Source organism: Hippopotamus amphibius, chromosome 8 (genome assembly GCF_030028045.1).
Source record: "Hippopotamus amphibius kiboko isolate mHipAmp2 chromosome 8, mHipAmp2.hap2, whole genome shotgun sequence".
Classification (NCBI taxonomy): Eukaryota; Metazoa; Chordata; class Mammalia; order Artiodactyla; family Hippopotamidae; genus Hippopotamus; species Hippopotamus amphibius.
Genome location: NC_080193.1, coordinates 135445816 through 135465050, shown reverse-complemented (window position 1 = coordinate 135465050; position 19235 = coordinate 135445816). Strand labels below are relative to the sequence as shown.

Here is a 19235-nt window from a genome sequence, read left to right as displayed (position 1 = left end):
TCTACATCTGCATCTTTATTCTAGCCCTGTCACTGGGTTCATCAGTACCATTTTTTTAGATTCCATATGTATGAGTAAGGATACGGTATTTGTTTTTCTCTTTCTGGCTTACTTTGCTCTGTCAGAAATATACTTCTACTAATGTTGCATCTTTGGGTTTATATCATTGGCTTGGGTATACATTAGAAAAACGAGATACATAGTCTGCCAATATTTGATAGACTATTTGAGATTGTAAATGCCACAAATCCAAGATATAATTGCTATTAATTTTTTTTTATAACACAGACTCTAATAATAGGGGAAATAAGACCAATTTAGAAAGATACTCAATTCGAGGTGTCCTGAAAATCATAAAGTTTTGGAATTGGAAAAAAATCACGCTGTGGGTATAAAGCATCAAAAGCATATATTTACGCCAAAAAGGGGCTTAATAAGGGGCACAGGACAATGATAGCTAGAGGTAGGGTAGGCAAAGATGCTAAATTACTCAAATCTGACCATTTTAAAAATAGGCTTTTCTTTGCTATCTAACCTGTCTCTTTCTTAGAATTACTCAGGTTTTTCTTAAATGTTTATGGCTTGCAGATGAGTTTACAAAAATTAAGCCATCAAGTAATGGCTAAGATTTGGGTTGCCAGCTGAAGATGAGTTCATCATGGTAGGACTTAGTTGCCCAAGTCTTTTCTCTAATGATGCTTGAACACTCTTAAATTTAGGGGTGGAAAAAAAATGGAGAGGAACTAGGCAGAAAGTTTCCAGGCTTTACCTGAAAGTGACTGAGGAAACAGTGATCCCACGTTGAGCTGCAGAAACAAGACCCAGGATATAGTTAGAGATTGTAATTGTACCCTCTGCTGCATTTTGTTAGTTACATTATCAGAAACAACTGAAAATGTATTCTGTATTCTGAAAAGCATTTTTAGATCTCAGGTTTTCTTTTAATCCTCTTAACTTCTTTTATAAAATGCAGTTGTAACAAAACTTCTAATAAAATATACAGACATATGAAAGACATATAGAAAGATATTTCAAGCAAATAGTAAATTTGGTTTAAATCTAATTCTTACTGGCTTAATTTATATCCATAGGGTTTTTTATTACTTAAATGTACTTAAATAATATTTAATTGTATATACCACCTATACAAAGGATCCTATTTTTTTTTTAAATTCTGACTTTTCAAAAGTAGAGCCACGAATAGAAATTACTAAGAGAAGCCACATGTCAACTGAGAGATATTTCAAACCAAGTGAAAAAGTGACTGTTATAGCAACTTTAGAAATATACCATTGCCCATCGCATTGGCCAGAAAATTGTAACTTTATTAACATTTGGGAAGAGGGAAAGAGGGACTAGAAGACATGAGGTGATATAAAGCAACAAGCAAGAACCAATACGGTATCTCTAGTGTATCATGACTGCAGGCAGATGTTTAGGTAGAACGCCTTGGGAGATGGTAATCAGTGAATAGGAGAAATAACCAGGACAACAAGGAGTATGTGTAGGTAATAATGACATCACTCTTCAAACCAATTCATAATTTTAATAGGCCTAGCAACTTGGGTTTTTTTTTCCCATAAATTTATTTATTTATTTATTGGCTGCATTGGGTCTTTGATGCTGCACACGGGCTTTCTCTAGTTGCGGCGAGCAGGGGATACTCTTCTTTGCAGTGCGTGGGCTCCTCATTGTGGTGGCTTCACTTGTTGTGAGGCTCTAGGTGTGTGGGCTTCAGTAGGTGCGGCACACAGGCTCAATAGTTGTGGCACACGGGCTTAATTGCTCCACGGCATGTGGAATCTTCTTGGAGCAGGGATCGAACCCATGTCCCCTGCATTAGCAGGCTGATTCTTAAGCACTGTGCCACCTAGGAAGTCCCCTAGCAACTTGTTTTACCAAAAACTTTAATAAGGTATATTCACATAGCATACAATTCAGCCATTTAAGAAGTACAATTTAGTAGCTTTTAGTATAGTCACAGAGTTGTGCAACTATCGCTACCCCTCAAAGAAACATCATACCCATTAGCAGTCCTTCCTCATTCCCCATCCCCTCTCCCAACCCTCAGCAACCAATGATCTGTTTTCTGTCTCTGCAGATTGCATACTCTAGACAGTTCATGTAAGTGAGGTCATATAATATGTGACTATTTTGTGACTGGCTTATTCCACTTAGCTTAATGGTTTCAGGGTTTATGCATGTGGCACTGTAGCAAGTACCATTCCTGTTTTGGCTGAACAATATCCCATTGTATGGATATACTACATTTACTTATCCATTCGTTAGTTGATAGGTATTTAGGTTTTCACTTTTTTGGTTGTTATGAATAACATTCATATACAAGTTCTTATGTGGATATATGTTTTCGTTTCTCTTGGGTATATACGTAGGGGTGGAATTGCTGAGTCTTTGTGAAACCCTTTAAAGAACTAACAGACTGTTTTCCAAAGCTGCTGTACCATCTTCCATTGCCGGTTCCAGTTTCTTCATATCATGTCAACAGTTGCTTTTATCTGCTGTGTTGATTGTAGCTATTTCAGGGGTATGAAGTGGTATCTCACTCAGGTTTTTATTTCATGTCCCTATTGAGTAATGATATTAAGCATCGTTTCATGTGCTTATTGGCTATTTGTATATTGTATTTGGAGAAATCTCTATTCAGATCCTTTTTCCATTTTTAAATAGTCTTTTTTATTGTTGAGTTTTAAGTATTTTTATGAATTCTGGGTATAAGTCCCTTGTCAAAGAAATGATTTCTAAATACTCTCTCCCATCACTTTCTTGGTAGTATAATTTGTAGCACAAAACTTAAAATTGTAATGAAACCCAGTTTATTTTTTATTTTATTGCTTGTGCTTACCAAAGACTTTGCCTATCCTAGGCAGGAGTATGAAGACATACTCCTGTGTCCTCTTCTAAGAGTTTAATAGTTTCAGCTCTTATATGTAAGTCTTTGATGAATTTAGAGTTTTTTGTATGGTGAAAGGAGAGGATCCATCTTCCCTTTTTTTGCAGGTAGATATCCTGTTGTCCCAGGAACTATTCTTTCCCCCACTGAATTGTCTCGGCACCCTTGTCAAGATCAATTGACATAAATTGTGCACAGTTCAGTTCCAGAGAAGAGGTTTCTATCCCTAGTTTTATAATATGTTAATTTTTTAAATAAAATAGTTGTTAATTTACATCACAATTAAACATGTGTAGGGAAAAATGAATATGGGATGAAAAAAATAACAAAATGTTAAGTTATTTCAGGATGGTAGAATTATAAGTAAATTTTAATTTTCATGTTTATAATGTGTATTTTCTATATTAAATATAAGCATGGTTTACTGTTATAATTAGAAAATATTTTAGAGGGATACACATAATCATACAACCTTTTAGAAGGAGGGGAAAGAAGAAAGAACATTAGTTGAGTTTGAAATAGTAACCTTATAACTGTAATTCAAGTGGATTTAATCTTTAAGCATAGAAAAAAATGTTTCTTTTCTAGATAATGCTCTTGTGTGGTATGATAAGACCCCACTGTCATATACACACTGGAGATCAGGAAGACCAGCTATAAAAAGTGGCAAGTTTTTTGCTGGCTTAAGTACTGATGGCTTCTGGGATATTCAAACCTTTAATGTTGCTGAAGAAGTACGTTACTTTCACCAGCACAGTATTCTGGCTTGCAAAATTGAAATGGGTAAGTATGTTAATGTAGCATTTCTACTCCAGGGAAAGAGAATATAAAGCTATTACCTTTACTAGCGGGAATCATGCAATTGCATTTTTTGAGTGACTCCCCTGTATTCAGCCCTATGAGACGCGCTATAGAAGTTACAGAGGAAGGAAAAGACACACTCCCTGGTGTCATGGTCTTGATCTCACGGAATAAAATGTAGTTGGGGAGATAGCATTAAATGTTTATCATTGTTTTATGCAGGTTAGTATTAGGTTATTTGGTACAGGCTTACATTTGCTGGGAAGTCAAAAGAGACCAATGAAAACAGGAATAAAGAAAACGGAGGATGTATTGAGGAGGAGGAAAAACGTGGTTGAGCCTTGAAGGATGGGTAAGATTTCTATAAATAAGAAAGTGTGTTTGGATAGAGTCTTGACATTCCAGGCTGGAAGTGAATGTCTCTCCACCTTGCCTAATTCCTTAAATAAGTCTATTTTTAAATGCATGTCAGTTTTTAATTTTTCACAGCTTAAAAACTGTGATGACAGCCACACTGCTCTAAGCCCTCTGCTGACATGGAACCCATCTCAGTCGTCCAGGCCCATCTTCTCCCTTCACAGTCCTGCAGAGTAACTTTCTGATGTACCGTGTCCATCAACAATCTCCAAGGATTCCCTACTGTTAATTACTTTGAGTTCATGTAGGCTTTTGAGGCTTTTTAGAAACCAGAGTCTCTTCTAAAATTCTAAGCTTTCTGCCAGTCTCCATTTTTTCCCCCATTTTTGGTTCAGTAAGGATCTTTTCCTGTCAGGCTGATCTCTTAATTGTCCCCTGTTACAGTGTACACCCATTCTCATTTGCACCTTTAGTTATGTTTTCTTTTGTCCTGCCACGATGTCTTTTACCCTCTTTCTTATTTTTTGCCCATTTTTTAATAAAATTTTCATTTTAGAATAGTTTTAGATTTACGTAAAAGTTGCAAGGATGGTACAAGAGAGTTCCCATATACACGGTAACCAGTTTCCCCTGTTGTTGACATCTAACACTGGTATGGTGCACTTGTCACAACAGATTAACCATTTTCAGTAGATTATTACTACCTGATGTCCATACATTGTTCAGATTTTCTTAGTTTTTACTTTATGTCATTTTTCTGTTCAGGAATCCATCCAGCCATACCACATTACACTTACTCATCATGTCTCCTTAGGTTCTTCTTGGCTGTGATAGTTTCGCAGACTTTCTTGCTTTTCTTGACAATCTGGAGGAGCACTGGTCATGTATTTTGTAGAATGTCCCTCAGTTTGGGTTGGCTGATGTTTTTCTCATGATTAAACTGGGGTTATGGGTTTGGGGTTTAGGGAAAAAAACCACAGAGGTAAAGTGTCATTCTCATCACACCCTATGAAGGGTATGTGCTGTCAACATGATGTACTCATATCACTGCTGATTTTAACCTTAATCACCTGGGTCTAGTGTTTGTTAGCTTTCTCAGCTGCAGTTACTCTTCTTCCCCCTTTCCATATTGTACTCTTTGTAAGGAAGTTACCATACTCAGTCCTTACTTATGGAATGAGAGTCATTCTCTACCTTCCTGAGGTGGGGAGTATTTATATAAATTACTTGGAATTCTACACCAAAGATTTGCCTATTCTGTCCCATTTAAAAAGAATTATTTCATCATTTATTTATATCCATGTGGGCTCATGGTTATTTATGTTAGACTTTGGGTTATAATTTAATAGAGTGTATTAGTTAATATTTTGCTCGAATTGTTTCAGATTTGGCCATTGAGAGCTCTTTTACTTGGCTTCTGTGTCCCTTTGAAACACCTTCATCATTGGGGTTCTGTTATTGTTGTTGTTGTTTGCTTGTTTGTTTTTAGCTGACTTTCTGGTTACCTCATTTCTTTTTAGTCCTAATTTCAGCTAACCTGAAGTCTGGAGATCTAATTTATCAAGCAGGTGTTCTGACTCCCTTAATTCAGATGAGTGTTTCTCTCTCTAGGCAGTCACACATATTTTAGTGGTTAATTGCTTTGCCCTCTTTTCAGGTGTTGTTGTTTTCTGTGCCCGACTCATATGTGAGCCTCTTAAATAAAAGACAGTGTTTTTAATCACAAAGCCTTTTCTTAATCACTCAGACAATTGTAATAGTTAAGAGCCTATTATATATGCTGTGGCTGTAAGAACAAGGAAGCATGCATTTGACTTCCCTCATCAATAAGAAGCCCAGTTGTATTTACCTTTTGAAATGATTGCATGTCCAGCCTTACCCAAAATATGTATTTTAAATAATTTAAATGTAATCACTAACACTTCTAATTTAAACATTATAGTTGCCTACAAGGAAGACTATAACACAACTCTGCCACAGTCTATTCCACATGAAGATGGTATTTATAATGTTATTCAAAAAAAGGTAACATGGTATGAAGCATTAAATACATGTTCTCAAAGTGGAGGTTATTTGGCAAGTGTTCATGACCAAAATGGCCAGCTTTTTCTGGAAGATATCGTAAAGCGTGATGGATTTCCACTATGGGTTGGGCTCTCAAGTCATGATGTAAGTCTTGTTTTGTTTTCCAGAAATTTTCCAAATATGTTGGAGGGTTGGAAATTTAAGCATAAAATATTAATTCAAAGTATAACATCAGAATAAGTCCTGGGATTGTAGTTGCATACCATAGTGCTTTCTATCTTTTCACAACATAGAACAAATAGAAAATTATATTTGTAAAGTGCACCAGGGCAAATGGCCAGGACTGCAGATGCCCTAGACACTGCCAAGCCGTCCCAAGGACTCAGTAGATTAACATCTCAACAACATCTCTGTAATCTGTTGGAGATAGAGCAGTTGGAGAGCTGGTGAAAAGGGAATAGCACAGGATTGGGAAACCCTGAGTTCCAGTAGGAGTGGCAGGTCTTCTGTTTACGTGTTTGGTGATCACAAACAAGTTATTAAACCTTTGCAAGCCTGCTTCCTCATCTGTAAAATTGTGGTGATAATATTTTCCTTAATAGAGGATTATTAGCACAAAATTTATACTGTATAAAGGTGCCAGGTAAAACTCTTAACATTAGGACTAATAGATGTATATTTTCTTCCCACTTTCCCCCTAGAAATTAACACTATTTGAAAATAGTCTTCTGTTGGTAAACATCTTTTGTACCACTATTTGAATCTATTAATTAGCATATTCATGTACTGATAATGATGTCTACTATACAAAAAATAGACTTCTACTGAGATTAGAATTGAAGGCCTAATTTAAATAATCTTTAGAACAATATAAAAGAATGGCAAATTAGGATTATAGAAGCGAGGACAAATCAAAAGTAATCTTCCCATGTGAGTTTATTGGAAAGTATTTTTCTCTTCCAGCCCCCTGTTGGTTGATGACTTCCATAATATGAAAAAAATCTAGCCAGAGACACAAACCACAAAACTATAAAACACAAAAAACAATATTTAGAATAATGTGAAGTTTGGGATTGTAACTCTGTAATTGTAACAAATGGAAGCCGTTTGCATGTCATTTAATTTCAAGTGTTATATAAACTCATCTTTAAAAAAAATCTAGAGATAGAGTATAGTAACTGTCTAAATTTAAAGTGCTATTTAAATTATGCAAGAGCAAATGTCTCAAATCAATGCATCAAATGTAAATCCCTGATTTTATAAGTAGGTCCAGGTCTACAATACCTGTAAGCAAATAATTAACACTCTATTCCTATATTTCTTAAAGCATACATGTTCTTCTTAATGTTCTTTTTGAAGTCATACATCTGCATTCAGGTTATCTCTATTATTCTTAACACAGGGAAGTGAATCAAGTTTTGAATGGTCTGATGGCAGTGCCTTTGACTATATCCCATGGAAAGATAAAAAATCTGCTGGAAATTGTGTTGTCTTGGATCCAAAAGGAATTTGGAAACGTGAAAAATGCAACTCTGTTAAGGATGGTGCTATTTGTTATAAACCTACAAAACGTAAGACTTGATTTCAGATGGCTGTATATTTACTAAAACATGACATTTACTTTATGCACATGACTAAATACTCAAAGGAATTTTTTGTAGATTTCAAATAAGGTTTATTCACAAATCCTATCAAAATAATTTTGATACTTTGTGAAGAGAAACAAATATGATATGCCCATTCAAGGAATTTTTTCTCAAAGACTTTCAATTGTTCTGTCATTAGATGAGTTTTACTCTGGAATTTGTGAATTTTATTTTCACTTAGCAATGTTTTTCAAAGGCTGAGATGCTCCTTTTAAAAAAGGGTTCCACAGCATATAAATTTGGGAAAAAACCTTTGGTGGTTTACCATATTGATGGCTCTGAAAGTTTCTACAGTAAAGAGTTTCTGTAGTAAAGAAATGTTTTGTGTAACTAAACATTTTCCAAACTTACAGGATCCTTAAAATCTAAGGAAAGAGCCCCTTCCATCAGGGGCTGGACGTGGGGTCACCCCTGGTGGGTGGAGCATGAATCTTGAGGAAGAGCACAAGAACCCAGACCCTCCAGCGCTGCAGAGGTCCACTGGGCAGGCCACGAGATGCTGGCTGTGTGGCGTCTGAAGCTTCTGGTTCTCAGTGCTTACCCTATTGTCTGCTCTGAAGAATCCTCTGAAGAAGATTTAACATTTGGAATTCAGCAGATTTAAGCAGAAGAAAATGTGAACACCTTATGTAGAGATATAAGTGGATACAAGAAAAGGAGAATGATATAGAGAGTGAGGAATACAGACCCAATCAAGAACTGACATCTTAGTTGTTAGGTATAGAAAATGAATTTAATCTTTTAAAAAAACAATTGAAATACATGAGAAATATGATAAGGCATGTAGAGATGCAGAGGACATCTGTGTTAGAGAAACAGACTTTATAGGATGAAGGAGAATGACAACAGCTCAGACACAAATTCAGTGATGTACTGCAGTGGTCCCCAACCTTTTTGGCCATGGGGAGTGACAGATGAAGCTTCTCTCCTTCATCTGACCCTCACCTCCTGCTGTGCGGCCGGGTTCCTAACAGGCCTCAGGCCGGTACCAGTCCACGGCTCCAGGGTTGGAGACCCCTGATGTACTGGGTTCAATGGTATCCCCCAAAATGCATGTCCACCCAGAACCTCAGAATGGGACCTTATATAAAAATAGTCTTTGCAGATGTCGTTAGTTAAGATGAGATCATACTGGGTTAGGATGGGCCCTAAACCCAGTGAGCGATTTAAGAGGAGGGACGCAGACACACAGGAAGAAGGCAATTTGGTGACAGAGGCAGAGATTGTAGTGATGCAGCTACAAGCCAAGGATTGGCAGTAGCCACGAGAAGCGAGGAGAGAGGCGTGAAACAGGTTCTTCCTCTGAGCCTCCAGAAAGACCCAACCCTGCTGACACCTTATTTTCAGATTTCTAGTCTCCAGGACTGTGAGAGAATAAATTTCTGTCATTTTATGTCACCAAGTTTGTGCTAATTTATTATGGCAGCCCTGGGAAATGAATACAAGTGCAAACTTAAACTGGATCTAAAAAAAAAAAAAAGAAAATAACAGGTATTGGTGAGGATGTGGAGAAACTGGAACCCTTGTGCATTGCTGGTGGGACTATAAAATGGTGTGTAGCCACTGTGGAAAATGATATGACAACTCCTCAAAAAATTTAACTTAGAATTACCATATGATCCAGCAGTTCCACATCTGGGTATGTACCCAAAAGTGAAAACAGGGACTCCAACAGATATTTGTACAACCGTGTTCATAGCAGCACTATTCACGATAGCCCAAAGGTAGAAGCAAGGCAAGTGTCCATTGACAGATGAATGGACAAGCAAAATGTGCTGTGTACACACTGTGGAATATTATTCAGCCTTAAAAAGAAAGGAAATTCTGACACCTAATGCCACATGGATGAACCTTGAAGACCTTATGCTTAGTGAAATAAGCCACTCACAAAAGGACAAATACTGCATGATTCCACTTATACAAGGTACTTAGAGTTGTCAAATTCATAGAGACGTCAAGCAGAAGGGTGGTTGCTGGGGGGAGGGAGGAATGAGGAGTTATTATTTAATGGGAACAGAGTTTCAATTTTGAAGATGAAAGAGTTCTGGAGGTGGATGTTGATGAGGTTTGCACAATAATGTGAATGTACTTAATGACACTGAACTGTGCAGTTAAAAATAGTTACAATCGTACATTTTACTTTGTGTGTATTTTACCCTTTTCAAAAAAACTGAACCTTCTTGACAGGAACATAACAAACTTACCACAGTGGTGGCCCTTGCAGGGAAAAAAAAAATGCAAGTGTTAGAAGCAAAACTTCATGAAGAACAATAAGGAAGGATAATGTATGCAGTCTAAAACAGCCCAGTTGCAGCCCGGACTAGAAACAGACTTTGAAGATAAAGCATTTTCCTATGTTCCCAGTGTAAGAAGAGTTTTCTTAAGGCAGCACGTTCATAAAAGTCCACTAGTCCTAGCCATGCATTGGTGGCCAGTGTTCAACATGTCTTGCATCTAATGAAGCAAAACACATATCACTGCCTGTGGGTTGATGGAGTAGAAGCTGTGTATTTTTGGCAAAGAAACTATTTTCACAATGTGGTAGAATCAAGAGCTTGCTAGTAATGTCTTCCTCCTCCAGCAGCATTAATGAAGAATTGTCACAAATCTTACAGACTTTGCAGATGAATTTGCAGATGACCAAAAATTCATCTGCAACTAGGAAACTTACCCAGGAGTAATCAATTGTCAAACTGAAGGAAGACGATTTAGAGCTCAAACCAGTGGCATTAGTGGGAAGTGTGGAGGCAGAAGCCAATCAAATAACTAGATTTCAAAAAAGAACAAGCCCAAGTGGAGAAACAGAGGATGGAGAAGCAGTAGAAGGAATGGAGAGCCATCCTGAAGTCTCTTGATGAAGAAGGAAAGGGCAGCGCCGTTCTTCTGGAATCATAGGGATCATAAAAAGAATTCTACCAAAATGCGATGGGGGAGGAAAAGCCTTCAGTGACTGAAGCACAATGCAGGCCATACATCGTGCATACAGCGCAGTAGTTTGGGTTGAGATTACTGGCCATACAAGGTCAGATATTTGATTCAGAGAATCTGAATTCTGCCACAGGATGTTGGCAGTGTACTTTCCAGTTCTCATACTCACTTCTGTTGGAATTAACAGTGGTGTTAAGGAGCACGGGCTTCATTTCACAGGCTTCTTGTGTTTTACAGCACAATTAAACAGTTTCATTGGAAGCCAGGAGAATTGTTAAGAGCTCAGAAGCCACACCTACTTTTTTTGTTTGAGACAGATTTTGCTGTGCTAATGCATTGTGTTTTGTAAACAAATTACCAAAGTTTCACTTGTGGGTGTGATTTTTTTTTTCTTTATGTCAAGGTACAGCTATGTTTTTATTATCAGTATAAAAAGGAATCCAAAGACATAAAGAATTTTAATTATTATTTCAAAGTAGTTACAGGTCTACCCAGCCTGTCTTTTCTTCTTCTCCTATTATGTTTTTCCAGTTGTTTTCACTTTAGTCTGAATTCATCTTAGAGGGCTAAGTACTTCCCTCTGTATCCTCAGTTTTAAATGTGATGAGAATGCATACTTACAGTGTGTGGGCTGTAGCTCTCTCTGATATGTATTGACTTGAAGGCTTCTTACCCACAGGAACCACAGTGTCAACCACAGTGTCAGTGACATTTAATGAGATTTTAAAAGTCAGTGATTTTTTTTCTGTACATTTTCGCAGTTATATCTAACATTTTTACAGCTAAAGAGGTATCCTCTCATACATACTCGTCGAGATGTCCGGCAGTAAAAGGGAATGAGTCACGGTGGATTCAGTACAGGGACCACTGTTACACATCTGACCAGGCATTGCACAGTTTCTCAGAAGCCAGACAGTTTTGTTCAGAGCTTGGTGAGTTAAAATGTGTTGATTTTCTTTGAGTCAATAATTTAATCATTGGCATTTTTTCTTAAGGAAACCCTTTAAAACAAAGATTATATTTTTGGAAATATTTCTAAAGCAGTCACTAATAATAATAGCATTATAATCTAATTGCCCAGTGCTGGGGAAATGGTTAAGTATTTTATGATATATGAGCTCAGTGGAATATTGAAATAGCCATTAAAAATGATAAATGTAAGAATAAGTACATGGTAAATAAAAGTAAGTGGAAAGAAGTAGAATAAAAAATTGCTAAGTGAACTGTCATGAGAAAATACTGACAAATGAAACTGTTTTAAATATAGTTAGCTATGCTTAGATAAAAGGATTAAGAAGCTGATTTTTTTTGTAAAATTGGTTAAGCAGTAAATACAAAATTGTAAATTTTTCATTACTTAGTCATTAATAAGTACGCTTAGCCTGACCAGGGCAACAAAGTCTAAGAAGCATGGGTTGTTCCTCCATTCTGCAAAAGGGATGGCCCACATCTCTGGACACTCTAAGGACCCTTTGTCTTCAGATTTAACTAAAATGAAAGAGTAGCAATGATCCACTCCCTCCATGAGAAACTTGGCCTGTAGTCAAACTGTGAAACGGCTTCTAGGAAGACCACCTAGAGTAGCTAAACTGCTACCCAAAGACCTTCATCCTTGGGTAGCAGTTTAGCCAGACAGATGATGTTTATCTTATTTATTTTGCTAACTTGTGGAGGCACTTTACTGATGTAAAAATCTCCTTGTTACTGCTTAACTATATGATAGAAAGTTTTGTGTGGGAACTGTTGTGTGTTGTACATGTTACACGTGATGGGAACTGTTATGCGCTCTCTCTGTATATATGTTCTGAAAGTCAGAAGCCTCTTGCTCCTAAAGGAGTAAAGAGAAAGGTTTACTGTCATTGAAGTGTAGGGTTTGAGCACTTAAGCCTTGGAGACAGACAGGTCTGGGTTCAAACCCCAGCTTCCATACTAACTAAGCTAAATGATATTGTGGAAGCTACATAATTGTTTCTCTTTCTCATCTGAATGATGAGAATGAAAATACTATTCACTTCAAAGTTTGGCTAAAGTTTGGGTTGTTGTAGGATTCGAAATGGGATAATGGGTGCTAATATAGCACAGAGCTCTGCAAATAGAGAGCATTCAAAACTATTCTTATCATTAGAAAGATTAAGATTGACTTTCTGTTTCTAAAGTTGGCTAGCTATGAAAGCCTGACAAATTTAATCTTCTTGCCCCTCAATTTCCACATCTGTAAAATAGCGATAATACCTTTTCTGCAGGATTATGTAGTATTAAACAAGGTAAAGTACATGCACACTGTGGTGATCTGTAAAGGAGAAAAGGCTTTCCTTTGCCCTTCTTTAAATACTTCATACCACAAAAGAAATGCTTTAGTTCAAGTATGGATAAGCTTGTTTGGGTTCAAGACTGTTTGATTTCACATAGGATGGATTTCAAGTCTAGTTATTATTTTACTTCTATCCGTTGCCTGCTGCTGGTGACTGCTCTATTATCTCTGCGGGTTTAGGGCAACCTATCAAACTTCAAGAATACTCCGTATAGAATGCCATACTCTATTTAGGAACTTACAATGGATGACTAAGTACACTTATCTATCAAATAATATTAAAAGGAAGGCTAATGCTCTCCGATATCCCAAACCTATTCGTTTTTATTTTCATTTTAACAGAAGCAAATTTAAAGCTGAGTTATGATACAGAACTGGTTGAGGAGGAGGGAGTGTGGGAAATCTATAGGGGAGCACAGACGTCAACCATTTACATACCCCACTTCTTACAACTAGCTGTTGGTTAGGTAGTTCCAAGATCCAAAGATATTACCAGGTAAACATTTTGAGGAAACGTAAAATTTCTGTACATACAAAGTTTCAATCTAGAATATTTCTAACTTTTTTGGAAGCTGTGAATGCTATATTTTTAAAAACCTGAAATAAATATCAGATTTTAAGAACATTCTGTGTCAAGTTTGAATATCTTCGTGAGCTTGATCATGACAATTTTTTTCAAATGGCTGGTTGAGAATAAACCACTTCCCTAGTTTGCATAAAGCTAATTGGTTTGGGATTTGTTTTCCTTCAACAGATCATTCTGCAACTATCGTTACCATAAAGGATGAAGATGAGAATAAATTTGTGAGCAGACTGATGAGGGAAAATAATAACATCACTATGAGAGTTTGGCTTGGATTATCTCAACTTTCTGCCGGTAAATGACATGTCTGTGTGTGCAGTGTGCAAAGAGAGTTCTGACTGGTCCTAAGTACCAAGTCAGCCTCACTAAAGAATGTCAAGTGATGGCTAATTCGAATACTTCTTAGTGATGAATAAGCTAGGTCTGCTGTTTGAGAGGCTTATAAATTCCCAGTGAATAAACGAGGAACGTGTTAGTAACGACGGAGACACTAATGAAACAAAATCAGGTTAAATCAACTAGAATTGTTTTAGAGTCTTAAGATACTTGGGTAAACAGGATATTTTTTTTCCTCCTGGCAATATCTGTGTCCCTCGTGCCCCGCCCCAACCAAGAACGCTTAGAGTTCTAGGGTCTATCACCCAGTGTTTTTGAAGCTTTTTAACTCTGTTATTCAGAAAGTTCTCTTCTTATTGTTCCCTTCCCTCTTGGAATGTTTTCTACCATAGAGCAAAATTAAGTCTTCATGGTGATTTTTTTCACACTAGCTTAGTAAAACTGCAAAAATTTGGTTCAAAAGGTTTGTGGAAGAATTTTTCAATAAGGCATGATAGATATAGGGTTTCAGTGCACTTGGAATTGATCAAGAATGAATTAAGCGTACAAATTTGATAGAATAGGAAGTCTGCTTCACATTTTATGCAAATTTTAATTCTAAATAATTGAAGTAAATGTGAATTCCCAAGTATTAAGTATGTGTCAAAAAGTAAATAAATTTGAAATTGGCCATGTGATGAATTACAAATTGTGTTTATATTGTCACCACTAGGTGGTGCTACCTTAGCCGGAAAGCAAAAATGGAGTCATGGTGGGGAGGCCTTCTTGGACTCTGCTGGACCTTCTTCCCCCACTAGCACATTATGAACGATTTTTAATGGGGGGGTGGGGGGGAAGAAGGGAGAAGGGATATAGGTCTTTAAAAGTCTATCTGCCACACAATAAGGCATTCTGCACTTTAATCAAAACACCATATTCTACATCAATGCTGTCTGACAGAACGTTCTGCAAAGATGAAATTGTTCTATATCTGTGCTGTCTGACGTAGTAGTCACTAGCCATATTTAGCTATTGAACACTTGAAATGTGACAAGTGCAGCTGATGGGCTGCTTTTAATTTTTTCATTTTCAATAAATTTCATTTTAAAATAGTGACACAGCACAGTTCTAAGTAAATACATTATATGGGCCATGTGCCTTTTTACCTTAGTAATGTAGTTGCAATAAAAATACTTGTACTTAATTTCTTTCTTTAGATCATTCCTGGAATTGGTTAGATGGATCAAAAGTGACATTTGTCAAATGGGCAAATAAAATTAAGAGTGGCAGCGGACAATGTAGCATTTTGTTAGCTTCAAATGAAACCTGGATAAAAGTTGAATGTCCACGTGGCTCTGGAAGAGTTCTCTGCAAAGTCCCCTTGGGTAAGTATGTAACCTGTCCTTAAAGGAACATTTTTGCAGAACAGGTCAGGAAATAAATGTATAATTCAATTATGTGCAAAGTTTTATACTTTGTCCTAAAGTACTTTGTCCTTAGAGTATATGCAAAATCTTGATTAACTCATAGATTCTTTCTCTTGAAAAAATAGATTACAAATGACAGTAAATGCACAAGATGTCTAGGACTCCCAGAGGAAAGTGCTAAACTGTCCAAACTTTGTATATTCTTTCCTAAGAAAAATGGAAGCTGCCAGAGTATCAGGGAGGTTATTTCTTTGAAAATGTTAAGATGTATTTTCTTCTATAGTTCAAATATGTAAAAACTCAAAGGTTAATTCTGTAGTTAGTTTGTTTCCTTTCTCCTCATTCCCATAAAACTCGTAATTAATTTAACAACAATACAAAACTAATTACTTAAAATGTCCTGAGTATCTATAGGAGATTGTAATTTGAACTTCTGTTTCATCATAGTTGATACATAAAATAACGACAAAAATCTTATCTTAATAAGCTCTAAAATTTTCACATCAACATTTTTTATAGATTCGCATAAAATGTCCATTTTGGTGTATAAATATTAAAAATAAAACCACAATTCTAGGTGATCAGTGTCTATATTTATGCGTTGATTAAGCAAATATTTAGAGTATCTGTTTTATGTGTGGGGGTGCACCTGTGAACAAGACAGATAAGATTCCTTTTCTTACAGAGCTTACAAGCTAATGGGGGAAGACAGATAATAAGTAACCACGCAGGTCCATTTTTAAAGGAGAGGAAAATATCAAATAGTTATGAACTCTATATAATTGAGACTAGGGGTTCACTACTCTAAATCAGGTTATCAGGGAAGACATCCTAGAGCAAGAGATATTGAAGCTGAAATCTGAAAGGCCAGCCAAGGCTTTTGGGAAAGGTCTTGGGGACCAGGGGAGGAGTCACACCAGACAGAGGTACCAGTTGGAGCAAAGAGCCTAAGACAGAACAACTTGATGTGGGCTCAAGGAAGAGCTGGAAAGTAGACAGGTGCCAGACACTTGGGGCTTGGGAATGCTGAGTCAAGAGTTCAGGTTCTGTTCTGAGTGGAATTTTGGGGGTGGGTGGGAACAGGGTTAGCGTGGTATACACCAAGAGTTCTGTTTTGGTATTTTGAGCCATCCGTGTAGAGATGAGCTGTCCACACGGCATGCCTAGTGTGTGTCTGGACATATGAGAGAGAAGGGAGGTCAAGACAGAGATGATATTAAAGCCGTGGGGCAAAATGTGTCCATCTCAGCAGCATGTAGACGGGGGCCTGGGACAGTGCGTGAAGCTCAATAGAAGGAACTAAATGAGGTCATCCTAAAGGCTTAAATTCCTTTAAAGCAAATAAGACATTATTTGGCACTAGGTAAGTCAAACACAAACATTTACAACTTTTAGCAATTTGCTATCAAAGGAAGGTAACGTACTGGGAATGGTAATCTCCAAAGGGTGTCGGGAAGGGAAAGTAAGAATAATGATAGCACTTTTATTTCTTTGGAAGAAAATTGCTATAGCAATTAAGAGGATTTGAATGAAAACAGTGAAATTGGAAAAGAACGCATTTAAGAGTTTGATGAGGACTTTGAATTCTGTGTTAACACTGAAACAGTCAGGTATTTACTGTATCTAATTTGTACAGTGTTTATGTATGTGACACGGAGCCTAATGTATAATATAAATAACGATCACTTATATTCTCTCCTCCACTGTCAAACTTTTCTCTGTTCTAGGCCCTGATTACAGAGGAATAGGTATCACATTTGCTGTGCTGTGTGTCTTAGCTCTCATCAGCGCATTGATTTGGTCACTCTTCCAAAGGAACCGTTTGCACTGGGTGAGCTTCTCTTCAGTTCGGTATCAACAAGGAGCGAATGAAGATGAAATTATGCTTCCTTCTTTCCATGACTAAACTCTTCTAAAGGTTTGCTAATTTGCACTGATGGTTTAGGAAAAATGAGCCATTGAAAATTTTCCCAGTGTCAGTATTTACTCTGTTTCAATGTGGAAGTCTTAAGTACTTTTTCTTTTTTGTTTAATTGCTATGCTGGTATCTACAATTACCCACAAAATGCCATGTTTATAACTCTACTTAATAGAATGAAAAGGAACCAAGCTGGAAATACACTCCAAATTGTTCATAAGATAATAAGTTTAATGTGCATTTTCTCTGTAAGACTGTGGTTCGTAACTAGGATATGTACATTTTAGCGCAACGTCTTAGGAAATCAAAATTGCCATATTACTAGGTCACACATCTACCTTTTAATTTTTAAGAACATCCAAGCCAAATGCAAAATTAGTACCTCAAGGTAAAAACACAACTGTAAATAATATCCACATTGTTTTAAAATAGTCATTTGTAGCATTTGGGGGGAAGTTATTGAACAATGCAACATGCAAACAGCAAAATGGTGCCTGTTGGCAAGATTTTCTTACATTTATTCCAAAGATATTTCACACCAAAATGATTTCAATGCAAATGTTTTGTTCTGTTCATGGTTATTTTTTAAAGGCTTTTAAAGAAGATTTAGTACTTAATATTTTTCTAAAGTGTGGAAACATTTTTAGATTGATGACATACCTTGTAGCAGTGTGGTTTTTTGTTTTATGTACAACATATAATTGTTTTATTTTTAAAGGGAATCAGCTAAGGATAAGATTTTTTGGAAATTTCACAATTTATATACTTACATAATATGGCAACTTCTAAGAAATTTTTATTATTAATAATTTGTTGCCTTTTTACATAAGCTAAAGAGAGGTCTGTGAAGATAACTGTGCATCTTACATTTGTAAAAATTAAAATTTTACAATGAAACTCTAAACCTTGTGATTACTCCTAAAATATTTAAAATTGTGAATGGTTTAGGAAACACTGTTTTGTGGTTATCGTTTTGAATTTTACCACCTAGAATATATTCTTAACAATAGCTTCTACTGGATATGGTGAATGTTTCATTCAGTGTTTAACTTATATTTGTACTTTAGAATATTTTTATATAAAATCCACAGATTTATTTTTAAAATTTAGTGTTTATACTGTGATAACATTGTAAATAATTTTCTAAGACAATTTTAGCATAGTCTAAAACTCCATAGTACAGTTGTCCTGAAATATTTTTTATTGAATTTGTTAATAAACTAATTCTCTTGCTCTATGATCTGTACAATTTTAGTTGTTAAGACTTTCTTCAAAGAAATAAACTTGATGCAAAAAGGACAGGTATATATAGTAGTGATGCCATAATAAAGTCATTTTCTTTTATTTTGTAAGTAAAAGTATTGATCCTTGTTGAAAAAAATCTCTAGATTGGGCTTTTTTATGTTAGGCATATAGCATGACAAGAAATAAAGTGTCCAGATATTGTAAAGCAAGGCATCATTAATATTTTGTGTGCATTTTTAAAAGAATAAATGTAATCATCCCTACGTCTCTGAATGTTTGATTTTAGGCTCCTTTTTTGGATTCCTCTGACTCAGCGTTTCTTTCAATGACTGGATCAGTGGGGGTTCCACATATGATCCACTTGCTTCTCCCCCTTTGTTCCCCCCCTCAGGAGATCCTGTGAACCACCTCCCACTCCAGGGCATTCATCAGCCTCTTCTAAGTCGGTAGTTCAAGTCTCTAGTTCCAGGTTCACATGTCTAACTCCCCCTGAACAATCTCCATGAAAATCCTCAACGTGACCAAAACTGCCCATATTGTGTTCCCGTCCTTATTTCCCCTGTTCCAGATGTCTCAGAAGAGCTGAAGACAGTCTTCCTAACAAATCCAACCCCCACATGTGGTTTGACAAAATTGATCTTTCAAAACCAGGTGCCTAAAAAAGCAGGCAAATACACCTAGTGATCACTAGGGGACACATTTAGAAGTGATACCAGTGACTATCCCCTCAAAGCATGTTCCCTTCCCTGATCCCAGGGAAAGATGTTT

General features: G+C 36.5%; 1 protein-coding gene across 1 annotated transcript in view; it reads left to right on the top strand.

Moving 5' to 3' along the window:
- LY75 (lymphocyte antigen 75) overlaps nucleotides 1–18722 on the top strand; it is an 88916-nt gene extending 70194 nt beyond the window's left edge. Inside the window, exons 29-35 of the mRNA XM_057745106.1 lie at nucleotides 3500–3694; nucleotides 6012–6238; nucleotides 7497–7665; nucleotides 11451–11600; nucleotides 13734–13856; nucleotides 15095–15262; nucleotides 17032–18722. Coding sequence (XP_057601089.1) covers nucleotides 3500–3694; nucleotides 6012–6238; nucleotides 7497–7665; nucleotides 11451–11600; nucleotides 13734–13856; nucleotides 15095–15262; nucleotides 17032–17210 — 1211 coding nt within the window. The 3' untranslated portion in view covers nucleotides 17211–18722. The remainder of the gene's footprint in view (nucleotides 1–3499; nucleotides 3695–6011; nucleotides 6239–7496; nucleotides 7666–11450; nucleotides 11601–13733; nucleotides 13857–15094; nucleotides 15263–17031) is intronic.
- The last annotated feature ends 513 nt before the right edge of the window (nucleotides 18723–19235 follow it).